This window comes from Carassius gibelio, chromosome A1, assembly GCF_023724105.1.
Source record: "Carassius gibelio isolate Cgi1373 ecotype wild population from Czech Republic chromosome A1, carGib1.2-hapl.c, whole genome shotgun sequence".
Lineage (NCBI taxonomy): Eukaryota > Metazoa > Chordata > Actinopteri > Cypriniformes > Cyprinidae > Carassius > Carassius gibelio.
This window is the reverse complement of record NC_068371.1, coordinates 34423024-34437453: the sequence shown is the minus strand read 5'-3', so window position 1 is coordinate 34437453 and position 14430 is coordinate 34423024. Positions and strand designations below refer to the sequence as shown.

The 14430-nt window shown below is 41.4% G+C and overlaps 1 protein-coding gene across 2 annotated transcripts; it reads right to left on the bottom strand.

Moving 5' to 3' along the window:
- Positions 1 to 853: 853 nt before the first annotated feature.
- LOC127946300 (ly6/PLAUR domain-containing protein 1-like) lies at positions 854 to 7460 on the bottom strand. 2 transcript variants are annotated; one of them, XM_052542903.1, is made up of 4 exons: positions 7315 to 7460; positions 5508 to 5648; positions 2586 to 2656; positions 1485 to 1617 (listed from the first exon to the last, which is right to left on the bottom strand). In XM_052542903.1, the coding sequence occupies exons 1-4, from the start codon at positions 7355 to 7357 to the stop codon at positions 1573 to 1575; spliced, it is 300 nt and encodes a 99-aa protein (XP_052398863.1). In that variant the 5' UTR covers positions 7358 to 7460; the 3' UTR covers positions 1485 to 1572. The 2 variants fall into 2 exon arrangements, with proteins under 2 accessions (XP_052398780.1, XP_052398863.1); XM_052542820.1 differs by lacking the exon at positions 2586 to 2656 and having other exon boundaries at positions 854 to 1617.
- Positions 7461 to 14430: the final 6970 nt, after the last annotated feature.

The window sequence follows — 14430 nt, the reverse complement described above, 5'->3', positions numbered from 1 at the left end:
GTATATTATCCCTCACACACATGTAATCAAACACATTTGATTAAATATATATAATCTCCAAAACTATGACTGGTTCCCCACGTAGCAACATTGTGTCGGCCCAGATCCGGCCCACATCTGGCACCCGTGGAAAGATGATCTGGCCCACGTGCAGCGTGGAATCATGGGACTTGGGCGGACCACTTCTGTTTGCCAGATTTGAGCCACAAGCAGGCCATAGCAATGCCACATGTCAGCCAGGAGTAAAGAAATTAACCAGAACTGGACCTTATCTGAGCCACAAAATATGTGTATATAATAAATATGAAGTAATATCAGCCTTAATAAGCCTGTTAACAAGCAGAATCACTGAAGGAAAGAAGAGAACAGAAAAAGAGATGAGCAGAAACACAAGAAGTACAACTGACTTCAGCCACAACCTTAGATGAAATCAACTGTAGATAAAAGAAGACATTAAATCTCTGGAGATCTCACCAGAGGAGGATTAAACAACTCCACAAACACCTTTACCAGCTTCACTTTTTACTAACCAGACTGACTTTATTTCTGTTAGACATCTACAAAAGTTTTTATTGAGAATTAACAGAGGTTTAACTCCACTGTGTTTCACCATAACAGTGATTAGTGTTTAAATTAGTTGGGCTCTTAACTCTTATACTATCTTTTGTATTTTTTTAGCTACTCTGACGGTGTGTTTGCCTTTTTGGCTCAGATAAGGTCCATTTCTGGTTAATTTCTTTACTCTTGGCTGACATGTGGCATTGCTATGGCCTGCTTGTGGCTCAAATCTGGCAAACAGGAGCGGTCTGCCCAAGTGCCATGATTCCACGCTGCATGTGGGCCAGATCATCACGTGTCCTCATTGTGACTCAATTTACCCAATAGTGTGACAACATGCCCCATATGCCCATGTGTGTTCAGTGAACTGCATCTTTTGTCCTTGGATTTTAAAGGTGCCTATACATGGCTATGATAAATGATACATTGAATTCTATATATATATATATTGTTATACATGGCTCTGTTACAATATAAATATAGAATTAAATGTAGAATTTATAATGTAATTGAGAACTATAATGATATAAATTATAGTTGAGTAATGTCTAGAGATAATTCTAGCTGATGATGTTTGATGATGAGGATTGTCCTGCTCTCAGTTAAGCACGGGTGTTTTTCTCTGTGTATGTGCTGTGATTGGTGGGATTAAATGAGGAATGCCCGCCCAAATGTCCATTAATAATGAGAATGAAGGAAAGCACGAAGACAGGATCTGTAATTTGTGAGAGCTGCTCCTGCCAGCAGATGTCTCTGTCACTCCGCTCCGTCCCGTGAGTCTCTCTTTCACATACACAGACACACATCAGACGTGTGCTGGTCAGTGCGAGCAGAGGTAGAGCTGGAAAAGGCCGAGCAGAGGGGCGATGTAGTGGCTGATGGAGGCTGTGGCGCCGGCATGGGATGCGGCTCTCCGCTTGTGCCGTGGGCCATTGCAGAGCGCCGTGTTGCAGCAGGTGATGCAGACGGAGTTCAGCTTCCCCGTGCAGAACTGCTGGTAGCCTGACGATGCGATCAGACATGCCCCTGAAGACGCACATGACTTCCTGTAGTGAATCCCTGCACAAACACACATTCACAATAGTGACCCTACAGACAGGAGGTGTGCTGGTATGCTCACGCATACTCTCACGATAATGTGAATCTCAGAAATAACACGAATACAGCTCACATCTGTCCTGAATGTTTCCAGAAATATAGAGATTAAATAGTGCTTGACGTACACAGTGTTTGAATTAGATCCATCAATAGAGCCTAAATTTGTGACCAATTTATTATGTATTTATTATTAATTAATTAATTAATTAAAATTTGAATTAAATTTCAATTCTAAATATTAAATCTAAAAAGATCCACAGCTGCTGTTTAACATCGACAGTCCACTAGAGGGCAAATCACATAAACAAAAGGCACTGCACTTACTTCAGCTGAAACAATTATATTTTGGTTGACAAGGGAATTCAGAAATAAATCAAATATTCAAGCATATTAATTTAAACATTAATGAAATTACCATGGCATTTTAGTAAGAGTAAAATGGAATAATATTAATGAACAGAATCTAATGAAATATTGAGAATATTTTTATCAAAAGACAAAAACTGAGTAACTTGTTTCTCTATTTGTTTTTTTCTGTTTCTGCTGGGATTGAAATCTCATGTTAACTAGAAATTACACAAACTTCAGTCTGGATCCAGTACACCTGAGAAGAGATGATCCCAACCCGGAAACAACAAACAGAACTACCAAATACAAATAAAATTTAATCAAATAAAAAAGACAGGCTGTTGTTTGCCTTAGACTTATTGATTGATTTGAGAAAAAAAAACTTGTGTTTATCTTTTTGCCTCTCTGATATATTATTATAATTTTGGTAAAATTTGAAGGTGAATGTAGTTCGTACTGATGGATTATTTGATGGCAGTATGACACAAGCACTCATGTCCAGCTATTTTTTTTTTACTGTAACAGGTAGACTGTACATCATCAGTAGTCTGGACTGCTTTCTTACAGGGAATGGAACTCACATGAGCTGAACTCAGATCAGCATCTGAAGAAGCGTTGCGTGAGCAGTAGCATAACTCCAGCGTAAAGCTCACTGAAATGAACACAAGCTTTCATCAGTTTTCAGCACGCACTGCAGTCAAAGTCCACCAGGACTCATTAATTCTGATGTTTTTGAGTGAGGAGCAGATAAAGAAGAGGATAGAAGAGCAGCGAGGACCAGATGAAGGAGTGGTGAGAGCAGATGAAGGAGCAGAGAGGAGCGGCGAGGAGCAGATGGAGGACTGGCGAGAAGCAGATGAAGGAGGGATGAGGAGCAGATGAAGGAGCGGTGAGAGCAAATGAAGGAGTGGCAAGGAGCAGATGAAGGAGTGGCGAGGAGCAGATGAAGGAGCTGCGAGAGAAGACGAAGGAGCAGCGAGGAGCAGATGAAGGAGTGGCGAGGAGCAGATGAAGGAGTGGTAAGGAGCAGATGAAGGAGCTGCGAGAGAAGATGAAGGAGCGGCGAGGAGCAGATGAAGGAGTGGCAAGGAGCAGATGAAGGAGTGGCGAGAAGCAGATGAAGGAGTGTCAAGGAGCAGATGAAGGAGTGTTGAGGAGCAGATGAAGGAGCAGCGAGGAGCAGATGAAGGAGTGGCAAGGAGCAGATGAAGGAGTGGCGAGGAGCAGATGAAGGAGTGGCGAGGAGCAGGTGAAGGAGTGGCAAGGAGCAGATGAAGGAGTGGCGAGGAGCAGATGAAGGAGTGGCAAGGAGCAGATGAAGGAGTGGCGAGGAGCAGATGAAGGAGTGGCAAGGAGCAGATGAAGGAGTGGCGAGGAGCAGATGAAGGAGTGGCAAGGAGCAGATGAAGGAGTGGCGAGGAGCAGATGAAGGAGCGGCGAGGAGCAGATGAAGGAGCGGTGAGGACCAGATGAAGGCGCTGTGAGAGCGGATGAAGGTGTTGTGAGGAGCAGATGAAGGAGTGGCGAGGAGCAGATGAAGGAGCTGCGAGAGAAGATGAAGGAGAGGCGAGGAGCAGATGAAGGAGTGGTGATGAGCAGATGAAGGAGTGGTGAGGAGCAGATGAAGAAGTGGTAAGGAGCAGATGAAGGAGTGGTAAGGAGAAGATGAAGGAGCGGCGAGAAGGAGCAGATGAAGAAGTGGTAAGGAGCAGATGAAGGAGTGGTAAGGAGAAGATGAAGGAGCGGCAAGAAGGAGCAGCGAGGAGCAGATGAAGAAGTGGTAAGGAGCAGATGAAGGAGTGGCAAGGAGCAGATGAAGGAATGTTGAGGAGCAGATGAGGGAGTGGTGAGGAGCAGATTAAGTAGTGGCGAGGAGCAGATGAAGAAGATTTGATGAGCAGATGAAGGAGCGGATGAGGTGCAGATGAAGGAGTGGCGAGGAGCAGATGAAGGAACGGCAAGAAGGAGCAGCAAGGAGCAGATGAAGGAGCGGTGAGGAGTAGATGAAGGAGTGGCAAGGAGCAGATGAAGGAGTGTCGAGGAGCAGATGAAGGAGCGGTGAGAGCAGTTAAAGCAGCAGTGAGTGGCGAGGAGCAGATGAAGGACTGGTGAGGAGCAGATGAAGGAGCGGATGAAGGAGTGGTGATGAGTAGATGAAGGAGTGGCGAGGAGCAGATGAAGAGAAGTGGTGAGAAGGAGTGGCAAGGAGCAGATGAAGAAGTACAGATGAGGAGCAGATGAAGAAGTGGTGAGGAGCAGATAAGGGAACGGCGAGAAGGAGCAGCAAGGAGCAGATGAAGGAGTGGTGAGGAGCAGATGAAGGAGTGGTGAGGAGCAGATGAAGGAGTAGCGAGAAGGAGCAGCGAGGAGCAGATGCAGAAGTGCAGATGAGGAGCAGATGAAGAAGTGGTGAGGAGCAGATAAGGGAACGGCGAGAAGGAGCAGCAAGGAGCAGATGAAGGAGTGGCGAGGAGCAGATGAAGGAGCGGTGAGGAGCAGATGAAGGAGTGGTGAGGAACAGATGAAGGAGTGGTGAGAGTAGATGAAGGAGCGGCAAGGAACAGATGAAGGAGTGGTGAGAGTAGATGAAGGAGCAGATGAAGGAGTGGTGAGGAGTAGATGAAGGAGCAGATGAAGGAGTGGTGAGGAGTGGATGAAGGAGTGGTGAGAGCAAATGAAGTAGCAGCGAGGAGCAGATGAAGGAGCGGTGAGGAGCAGATGAAGGAGTGGTGAGGAGCAGATGAAGGAGCAGCGAGGAGCAGATGAAGGAGTGGTGAGGAGCAGATGAAGGAGCAGCGAGGAGCAGATGAAGGAGCAGCGAGGAGCAGATGAAGGAGTGTTGAGGAGTAGATAAAGGAGCAGATGAAGGAGTGGTGAGGAATAGATGAAGGATTGGTGAGAGCAGATGAAGAAGTGGTGAGGAGCAGATAAGGGAATGGTGAGAAGGGGCAGCAAGGAGCAGACGAAGAAGTGGTGAGGAGTAGATGAAGGAGTGGTGAAAGCAGATGAAGGAGCGGCGGGGGGCAGATGAAGGAGTGTTGAGAGTAGATGAAGGATTGGTGAGAGTAGATGAAGGAGCAGCGAGGAGCAGATGAAGGAGTGTTGAGGAGTAGATGAAGGAGCAGATGAAGGAGTGGTGAGGAGTAGATGAAGGAGTGGTGAGAGCAAATGAAGGAGCAGCGAGGAGCAGATGAAGGAGTGTTGAGAGTAGATGAAGGAGCAGCGAGGAGCAGATGAAGGAGTGGCAAGGAGCAGATGAAGGAGCGGCGGGGGGCAGATGAAGGCAGCCTATGTCAGCCTGTCATTTGTCTCACTCTCATTTATTGCATTCTTTTCTTTTAGTGATTCATTATTTTATTAATATAAAAGTGATTTTTTACGTGAACAGCAGTCTTCATTGCACATACGATCATCATCACCATGATCATCATCATCAGTCAGCTAATGAGACTAGCAGTCCACCATAGCAACAGGCAGCACAGGAAGTGATGCGGCATCCTTACCATCCTCCATGACCAGCACTTCCTTCTGACACATGTCCTGCACGTTGACTGTGCAGTTGACAATGAACTCTGGCGAGGTGCAGTCATCCTGCCTAACGTCTTCACACTGATAGCACTGGATCTGTAGTGCCACGCTCATGCCTGCACAAACACACACACACACACATCATCATCATCATCATCAGCTGTGATTTCTGCACTCTCTCTCTCTCTCTCACACACACACACACACACACACAAACAGATAAACACAGACACAGATACACAAACACACACACACAGATACACACAAACAGATACAGATACACACACTCACACAGACACACACAGATACACACAAACAGACACAGATATATACAAACAGACACAGATACACACACACACACACACACACACCTTCACACACACACATACACACTCTCTCTCTCTCTCTCTCTCTCTCTCACACTCTCTCCCTTACACACACACACACACACACACACACACAGAGATACACACAAACATACACACACACAGACACAGACAGACACAAATAGACACAGACACACACACACACATACATCTCTCTTTCTCTCTCTCTCTCTCTCTCTCACTCTCTCTCCCTCTCTCTCCCTCACACACACACACACACCCACACAGAGATACACACAAACATACACACACCTAACTTTTACACAGTGATTTTTATTTCATTTGATCCAGTGAATTCTGTTTAATGACGCGGGCAGACCGTGTAGGAGAACTGTATTTGTTTACTGTTTAATTGATGAATAGAAATTACACATATATTTCATTAATTTGTTGTTTATTTGTAATCTCTAGAATTCATTGCATTCCTTCATAAAAAAAAAAGTATGATAAGCTGAATAACTCATATTGCAGCTGCTCTGAAATCGGATGTAGTTCTCCTAGAGACTTTAAACAAAATAGATGGTCAAATTGTTCTAAACTCATGATTTTGGCTTTCTCCACTCAATGAGCATAATTTAAAATAATTTCCCACAATTCTGCATGAAGAACAGAATCAAAACCTACTTTAACAGGAAATCATTGTAGAATTTGTTTACTGCCTTAATTTATACTGATTTGAGTAATAAAAACATTTTATTTATTAGTATCAATATTTTTATTATTTTGTTTGCTTGTTTATTTATTTAAGTTTGGACAAGATGATTTAAAGCATAAGAGTAGTTTTAATCTAATCTATCAAACTCCAAAGTAAACTGAGAAATTTGTTTAATTGTAAGTAAAATATATTTATATATTAATATATTTCATTATTTAAAAGGTGAAATATGAGCCATACTGTCGAGTGTTTTATCGTGTAATTTGAATTAGCTTTGAATACTGAACATTCCACATGAACAGTTGCTTTAAAAACAAAAATCATTAACGTCTTTCCAATTTACAAGTGAATCGCACAATAACTAAATTAATATTTCACTGTTTCAATCATCATCGATAAATCTATTCATTTAGATTTATTAATTTCCTTTAAAATATTAAAATTAGACGTTAAAATATTAGATAAGACGTTATTTTATCAAATGAAGGCACAATTAATCTCTTAGTCTCAATATTTTCTTCTTTTCAACCAATGAATACAAAAAAACTCAGTCATTTAACTGTCCTAATTAAAATTGGGATTTTTTTTTTATTTTATTGTTATTTCAGCGTGTAATTTGCCATAAGATTAAAGCTCATTAAAATCACAGGCCGCTCATTATAATTTAGTCATTTAAATGATCTTCAGTAAAGTCGCTGCTGCTGTTTTTCAGCATGAATCAGTCATTTAATATCCACTCACCCGCCGTCAGTGCGATCAGCAGTAAAGTCACACACCGCCGCATCACGGAGCCGCTGCCGCTCACCGCTTATCCGCCGCTTCCATCCCCGCGACCGACGACTCACCGCGCGCGCGACTCTGACTCCTGCTGCCCGACTTCAGCGGGCGTGACTCGCGTCTGGGGAGAGGGAGAGAGAGAGAGAGAGAGAGAGAGAGAGGGAGGGAGGGAGGGAGGGAGGGAGTGTAGTACCATATTCTATTTTATTTTATTTTATTTTTTTGTTTTTGTGGCAAAGGACGACAAAATTAAGAGAGCTCAGGTCTTCCCATAATAAGTATCTGAGGTCATAAAATTAGTTTTTTTTTTTTTTTTATAGACACCAAACCTTTTTACTCTATAGTACAGGCATCAAGGGCAAAATACTTGTTTATTTTGATGATGGACAAAATGCATGCGTTTGAAATATTTTGAGTAGAAGCATGATGTACTGGCACACAGGTATCTATATTTAGCATATGCATCACAACAAATGTGACAATCAAAACAAACAAATCAGCTTCATGGCACAAACTTATCCTTATTTTTCCAGCCTTTTTTGTTTTGATTGTCACCAGTTTTCTAAAAATTGGTACATTATTTTTTCCCACAAGCTTCTATCCATGAAAATAAATCCATAGTTGCAACAATACATTAACATCTTATTTTGCTATAACTCATCTCCATTAAAATCAAGATGTGTACGCTTGATCTCAACGCTCTCTGCCACAATGAGAGTGTTTTATTACACACAGTTTCAATGGCCAGAGATAAGCTAGCACAGGAAGTAACTGGACCAAGATCCCAACTAAACCAAACACTGATCACCACAATGGTGACTTCAAATTTATCAAATATCAACATTTAAACCTCTGTTAATTCTCAATAAGAGCTTATCTATATGTCCGACAGAATAAAGTCAATCTAATGAGTGAAGCTGATGAAGCTGTTTGTGGAGATGTTTGATCCTCCTCTGCTGAGATCTTCAGAGATTTAATGTCTTTGATTTGAAGTTGATTTTACCACATGCTCAATCGTCATTTATTTTATTATTTCATAAAGATTATTTTATTTTATTGATTTTAGGACAAACACAGTGTCTAGAAATTACATTGAAATAACACAAGTCTAAATCCTGAGAGTGTTGATTTGGTCCAGAAACAGTATAAATTATGCCTAAATGAACCTTAAATGATGTTGAAAATATGTCCACTGACCACTTTTGAACTAGTTTTTAACCTTGTAAGGAGGTTCTCTGAACGTTTAAATCGGATGTACAGAAAACATTAAAAACTACGCCATAAAAACTTTCTGTCTCCTCAGTTGACGTCTTTTCAATGTCTCCAAAGACATAAAAACAGGTCCAACACCTAATTTTACTCAGTGGGTACTTTTGAACACAGTGAGCCAAGTTTGTCCAAGTTCTCACAGGTTTAGAACAACATAGACGAGTAAATGATGAAAGAACTTTCATTTTTGTGTGAACAAGGCAAAGGTTTGTTAAAAAGTGAGTACTTAACATTAACAACACATTGCGATTTTTCAATTGCTTTTAGTTTAATTTTTTTTAAATTGTAATCTTTTTTTTTCTTTTCTTCAGGCTGATATATTAATATTTGATTCTATGTAGACACTAGTACGTCCAAGGGCAAGAGTGGATCAGAGGCATATCATTGTAATTGTAGTTTCAATGTCGATGTTCTGACAAAAATGTACATTGCATTTACAATAACTGAGTAATATTTGTGGTTTACTCTGATGCTTGCACTTGTTTTGGGTTCTTGGACAAAATTGTAACTTAGATTTGAGGAATTCTTAGGTTGATGTTAAAATACGCAATATAGCAATTTTCACGTAATAGTTCCTTTAAAAACAAACAAAAATGTTAAATACATGTGACTTCATGCCACAAGACTGCTAACGTATGAAGGTATAATTAACACTGTATTTATTTAACATGCATTATGTACCATGTGTTGAGTTCAGTGTAAAATGCATTGAGTAAAGAAGGTAATATACAAGACTTGGTATGTCCTTGTGCTTTGGACACAAACTTTCAATAATAGAAATAGTTATTTGACCCGTGTTATGGTCTTTTATTTATTTGGACGACTTGAATAATATAAAAAATTGTGTATGCTTATAGATAATAGGCCTATTTGTGTTCAGTAAACAAAAATATTTTGATCTGTTATTCATTAGGTAAACATGACTATTTCTGTTGAGACAACTTGTGATATTAAGTTATTATATTAAGTTGGGTGGACTTTAGTCCCGTTTCTTAAGTTTACTCAAAAAAGCGCTTGCAATAAGTTGCCTTATTTTTTAAAGTTGACGCAACCTTTTTTTTTTTTTACAGTGTGTGTGCGTGTGCTTGTGTGTGTGTGTGTGTGTGTGTGCGTGTGCTTGTGTGTGTGTGTGTGTGTGTGTGTGTGCTTGTGTGTGTGTGTGTGTGTGTGTGCTTGTGTGTGTGTGTGTGTGTGTGTGTGTGTGCGTGTGCTTGTGTGTGTGTGTGTGTGTGTGTGTGTGTGCGTGTGCTTGTGTGTGTGTGTGTGTGTGTGTGTGTGCGTGTGCTTGTGTGTGTGTGTGCGTGTGTGTGTGCTTGTGTGTGTGTGTGTGTGTGTGTGTGTGCTTGTGTGTGTGTGTGTGTGTGTGTGTGTGTGTGTGTGTGTGTGTGTGTGTGTGTGTGTGCGTGTGTGGATAAAAGAACAGCAATAAGACGGAATTGGCAAAATATTATTTCTATCTAAACTGTGATAAACAGTTAAAAAGTTAAGCTCAACTGCAACACGGCTGTCATCATTTACACACAATAATTCAAAACTGTTCACACTTGTTTATAATTATGTGAATGTACAAAATATATAGATGGCATATGTAGATTGCAAAATAGATGGCATGGGTGCATCTTCCTAACCCCCTGAGGAAGAGGAGGACGAAGAAGACCAAGACCAAGACCAAGAACAGTTATTTCAGATGAAACCAGAGCTACTGTGATCGATCATGTTCTTGTGCGTGGACTGACAGAAGCAGGAGTTCAGCCTAATGTGAGCTGATTCTCTGGCCACCAGAATCAGGTGGAAAGTTCAAAAGAAGAGCAAAAGAAGAGTGGAAGAGAATCTTGTGTAGAATTGCTAGAATTTCACATTAGTGTGGAAGCACTGGTCTGTGACACCAGAAACCTGCTGCCTGCACACACACACACACACACACACACACATGTTTGTTTTTGTGTAAAGTGTGTTCATCCCATAGGTGTAATGGTTTTTATTCTGTAGAAACTGTATATTCTATGTCCCTTCACCAACCCTACACCTAACCCTAACCCTCACAGGAAACTTTGTGCATTTTTACTTTCTCAAAAAAACTCATTCTGTATGATTTATAAGTGTTTTGAAAAATGGGGACATGGGTTATGTCCTCATAAGTCACCCTCTCCTTGTAATACCTGTGTCATACCCATGTCATTATACAGAGTTGTGTCCTGATATGATACAAAAACATGCCCACACTAACACACACACACTCTCTCACTAACACACACACATACACACAGTCTGGTTGTAGAGACTGGCTGGGGCAGACAAACCTTGCTCTCCCGTGACGAGAGACTCTGCTCCCACTGCATTCTGGGAGAGATTGAAACAGAGCTGCACTTCCTCACACAATGCCCCAAATACCAAACCATCAGAAACCACTACTTTCACAAAATAAACTAAATATTTCCCAGTGAAATATATTTCTTCCAATTTCTTATATTCTTGGTGAAATCACTGCAAAATTCATAGCATCGTTCCTGACCTGAGGGACAAACCCAACCCAGAAACACAGCATGGATGGACACACACTCACACTCACAGACCAAGACACACTCTACACGTTACACTCTCAGTCACGCAGTCGCTGCAGGAAAAGGGTTTTTATTATTTTGGGTTTTGATTCATTTATTTATTCCGCTATATGTATCTATGGGCATATATGACATTTCCATATTAGTTATATATTACAGTTTTTGCCTGTTGCTTGAACACATTTCGCAAAACTTCGCTCATTGTGCCAAAACTCTACACACAAGTAAACATGACACAACACTGGGAAATATACCATTCACATCTGTGTCAAATTGAAGAATTGTAGAAGAAGAAGTAGAACACACTAGTCTACTTTATATAAAACACTGCAGTCTTTGATTTTCACTCTTTATTCAGAAGGCATATTTTCAGGAGGCACATTTTCAAACAACCAAAAAAGCAAATATGCCTGCTCAATATTGTACATTGTAGCACTGTACAATGCAGTAACATGAACTCAGATAAAGCAAAAAAATATATAATATAAAAAACACTATACTGTTAATACAGAAAATCATGGCAATTGTGCATTCCTGGGCTCATGGATCCCGCCGTCTGTTGGCCTCATCCACATCTCAAGTAATGTCTTCTCCCCCTAGGCACCAGGGAAAATATCCCCTTGCATGTGGAAACCATCCATGGATTGCTGTCACCTGAATGTCGTCACAGGTCCATCACCTGCAGAAGAGACGTGCGGCGTGTGTGTGGACTCTCTGCCCAGCTTCCCTCAGTCAGGCCATGGTTGATCACATGCTCCACCAAAGCTGCTCTTATATCATCAGAAATAGGGGTCCGTGCATGGCCTCTTCGACCTCCTCCTCTTCCTCCTCCTCCTCCTCTTCCTCCTCATCTTCCTCTTCCTCCTTTTCCTCCTCTTCCTCTTCCTCCTCCTCTTCCTCCTCCTCTTCCTCTTCCTGCTCTTCCTCATCATCATCATCCTCATCCTCTTCCTCTTCAACCTCCTCCTCCTCCTCTTCCTCCTCCTCCTCCTCTTCCACTTCCTGCTCTTCCTCTTGCTCCTCCTCTTCCTCTTCCTCTCCCTCCATCCATGCATGCAAAGTTCTTGAAATGGCTAAACTGAGGGCTTTTTGTAGCTGGCTGATTGGTGTTCAGTTTTGCAAGTAAGTGTCTTCAGTTGTGTATTTGAGTGGTAGCAATTACCTGATGTGTTTTTTATTTTGGATACATGTGTTTTCCAAATGGCACTCTGAGATTTCATTTTTGAACGAAGTGTCTTATGTATGAAATAGAGTGTAGTATGCAGGACCAAGTGTGTTGCATAAAGGAGTAAGTGTGTAGCAGAATTGCAACTAGAGTGCAAAGCAGCGCTTTTGTCTAAGGTATGGGTACATGTGTTTGAGGTATGGTAACAAAAGCTTCAAGTTGTGTTACTTTAGTCTAAGCATGGGTCTATAGTGTTCAAGCAACGGGCAAAAACTGTAAATATTAGTTATAATATATATATATATATATATATATATATATACATATATATATATATATATGTGTGTGTGTGTGTGTGTGTGTGTGTGTGTGTCTGTCTGTGTGTAAATGTTCAGATGTTAAACCATTCTCTTTGTTGTCTTAATGTTTTGGCAATACTATTTTAATAGTATTTTTTGCATGTCAATAAAGCTATTTGAATTGAATTGAGTGTGTGTGTGTGTGTGTGTGTGTGTGTGTGTGTGTGAGAGAGAAGGAGAGGGAGAGAGAGTGTGTGTGTCTTGGTGATTTCACGCTGCTTGCATTTAATCAGTAAGTCGTCCACTGTTAAATACTGGGAAGAAAATATCACATGACACGGCAGGGCAAACCGATCGAAAGCAATTAGACAGAGGAGCAATCTGAATTATAGCAGCGCTGAGATACTGGACCCTCAGGCCAACACACACACACACACACCACCTCACACGGCCGTAATCACAAGACAATTAAGTTTAAAATGAGAGTGTATCAGGTAATTATTTTAAAACAGAAGCAGACGAGTACGATCAGGAGAGAGGAAGGACTAAAGCCATCAAAAAATCACAGTGCTTTATATTCATCATTGCTCTTGACATTTACAGCCGAAAACCTTCAGTTCCTGTGCTTTCACAGGAGAGAAACGAAGTCAGGGTGTTTGTGAGGAAACAGACTCATTCTTTCATCTAACAGACACTTTTATCGAAAGACATTAAAAGAAAATAAAGGAAAAGAGTCGATGTTTTCCAGTGACCTTCAATAAGCTTATGCTTTGATCTTTGGAGAAATGTTTGTCATGTCGGGAAGAAATGAGTATACAATTGAGTTTATAACTGAAGCAATAAGCCCATCATATTCATTCAGAGGATTTTTATCCTTTTATCACAGCAGAAGAGCAAAATATAAGACCTGTGTTATCACGTCTGATTTCTGAGTGTAAAAACAGATTTCACCGAGACGAGAGCCTTATCGAGTCAAACAACACATAGCTGAGGCTAGACTGCACTAACTCGGTGAATCAGAGAAAATCCAGGCATGATGTGAGACATGTTCTGAATGATGAATCACACATGATGCTCTCGACTGTCGTATCGTGGGATGCATGTTTGACCTGATTCAGATCTGTCAGCGTCTTCATTAGTGCAATGGTCTTAAATGAGCAGACGGAAGCTGGAACCTCTCACGGCCGGCCGAGTGTGTGTGATACAGATCTAGCGTCTCTGTGCTTTTGGCAGCAGTGTTTTATTAAAGAGGCTTTTGTTAACTGGAGAGCTCCTGATAACTCCAGCTCTTCTCCATATCTCTCGTCCACATCAGCAGATCCTGTTTCTCTCATCCAGCAGCTCCAGCACGTCTCTCTCTCTTCATCTCTCCTTGACAAGAAAAACCTTCACAAGGGCATACAAGATGAATAGCCTTTCTGCAGAGAGGAAAAAACCCTTTATTATTAGCCGACAGTTCTTAAACACACACACACACACACGTAAGCCTGCAGCAGCAAATCCAGCACTAAATCAGATCACAACAGCACCACACTATTTCCACTACAGGACGATTGTGCTGTAATAAAGGAATAGACAGCATGAGCAGACAATTGACCAGTGTGTGTGTGTGTGTGTGTGTAAGAGAGAGAGAGAGAGACAGAGAGAGAGAGCACTCTGAACTGGTTGGTGCTGAAGCATGTGTGTGTGTGTGTGTGTGTGTGAGAGAGAGAGAGAGAGAGAGAGAGAGAGAGAGAGAGCACTCTGAACTGGTTGGTGCTGAAGCATGTGTGTGTGTGTGTGTGTG

Coding starts and splice junctions, on each gene's coding strand:
- LOC127946300 (XM_052542820.1), bottom strand. CDS start 7,357: ATGCGGCGGTGTGTGACTTTACTGCTGATCGCACTGACGGCGG. Junction 5,649..7,314: donor GCTGATCGCACTGACGGCGG/GTGAGTGGATAT, acceptor GTGTTTGTGCAG/GCATGAGCGTGGCACTACAG. Junction 1,618..5,507: donor AGTGCTGGTCATGGAGGATG/GTAAGGATGCCG, acceptor GTGTTTGTGCAG/GGATTCACTACAGGAAGTCA.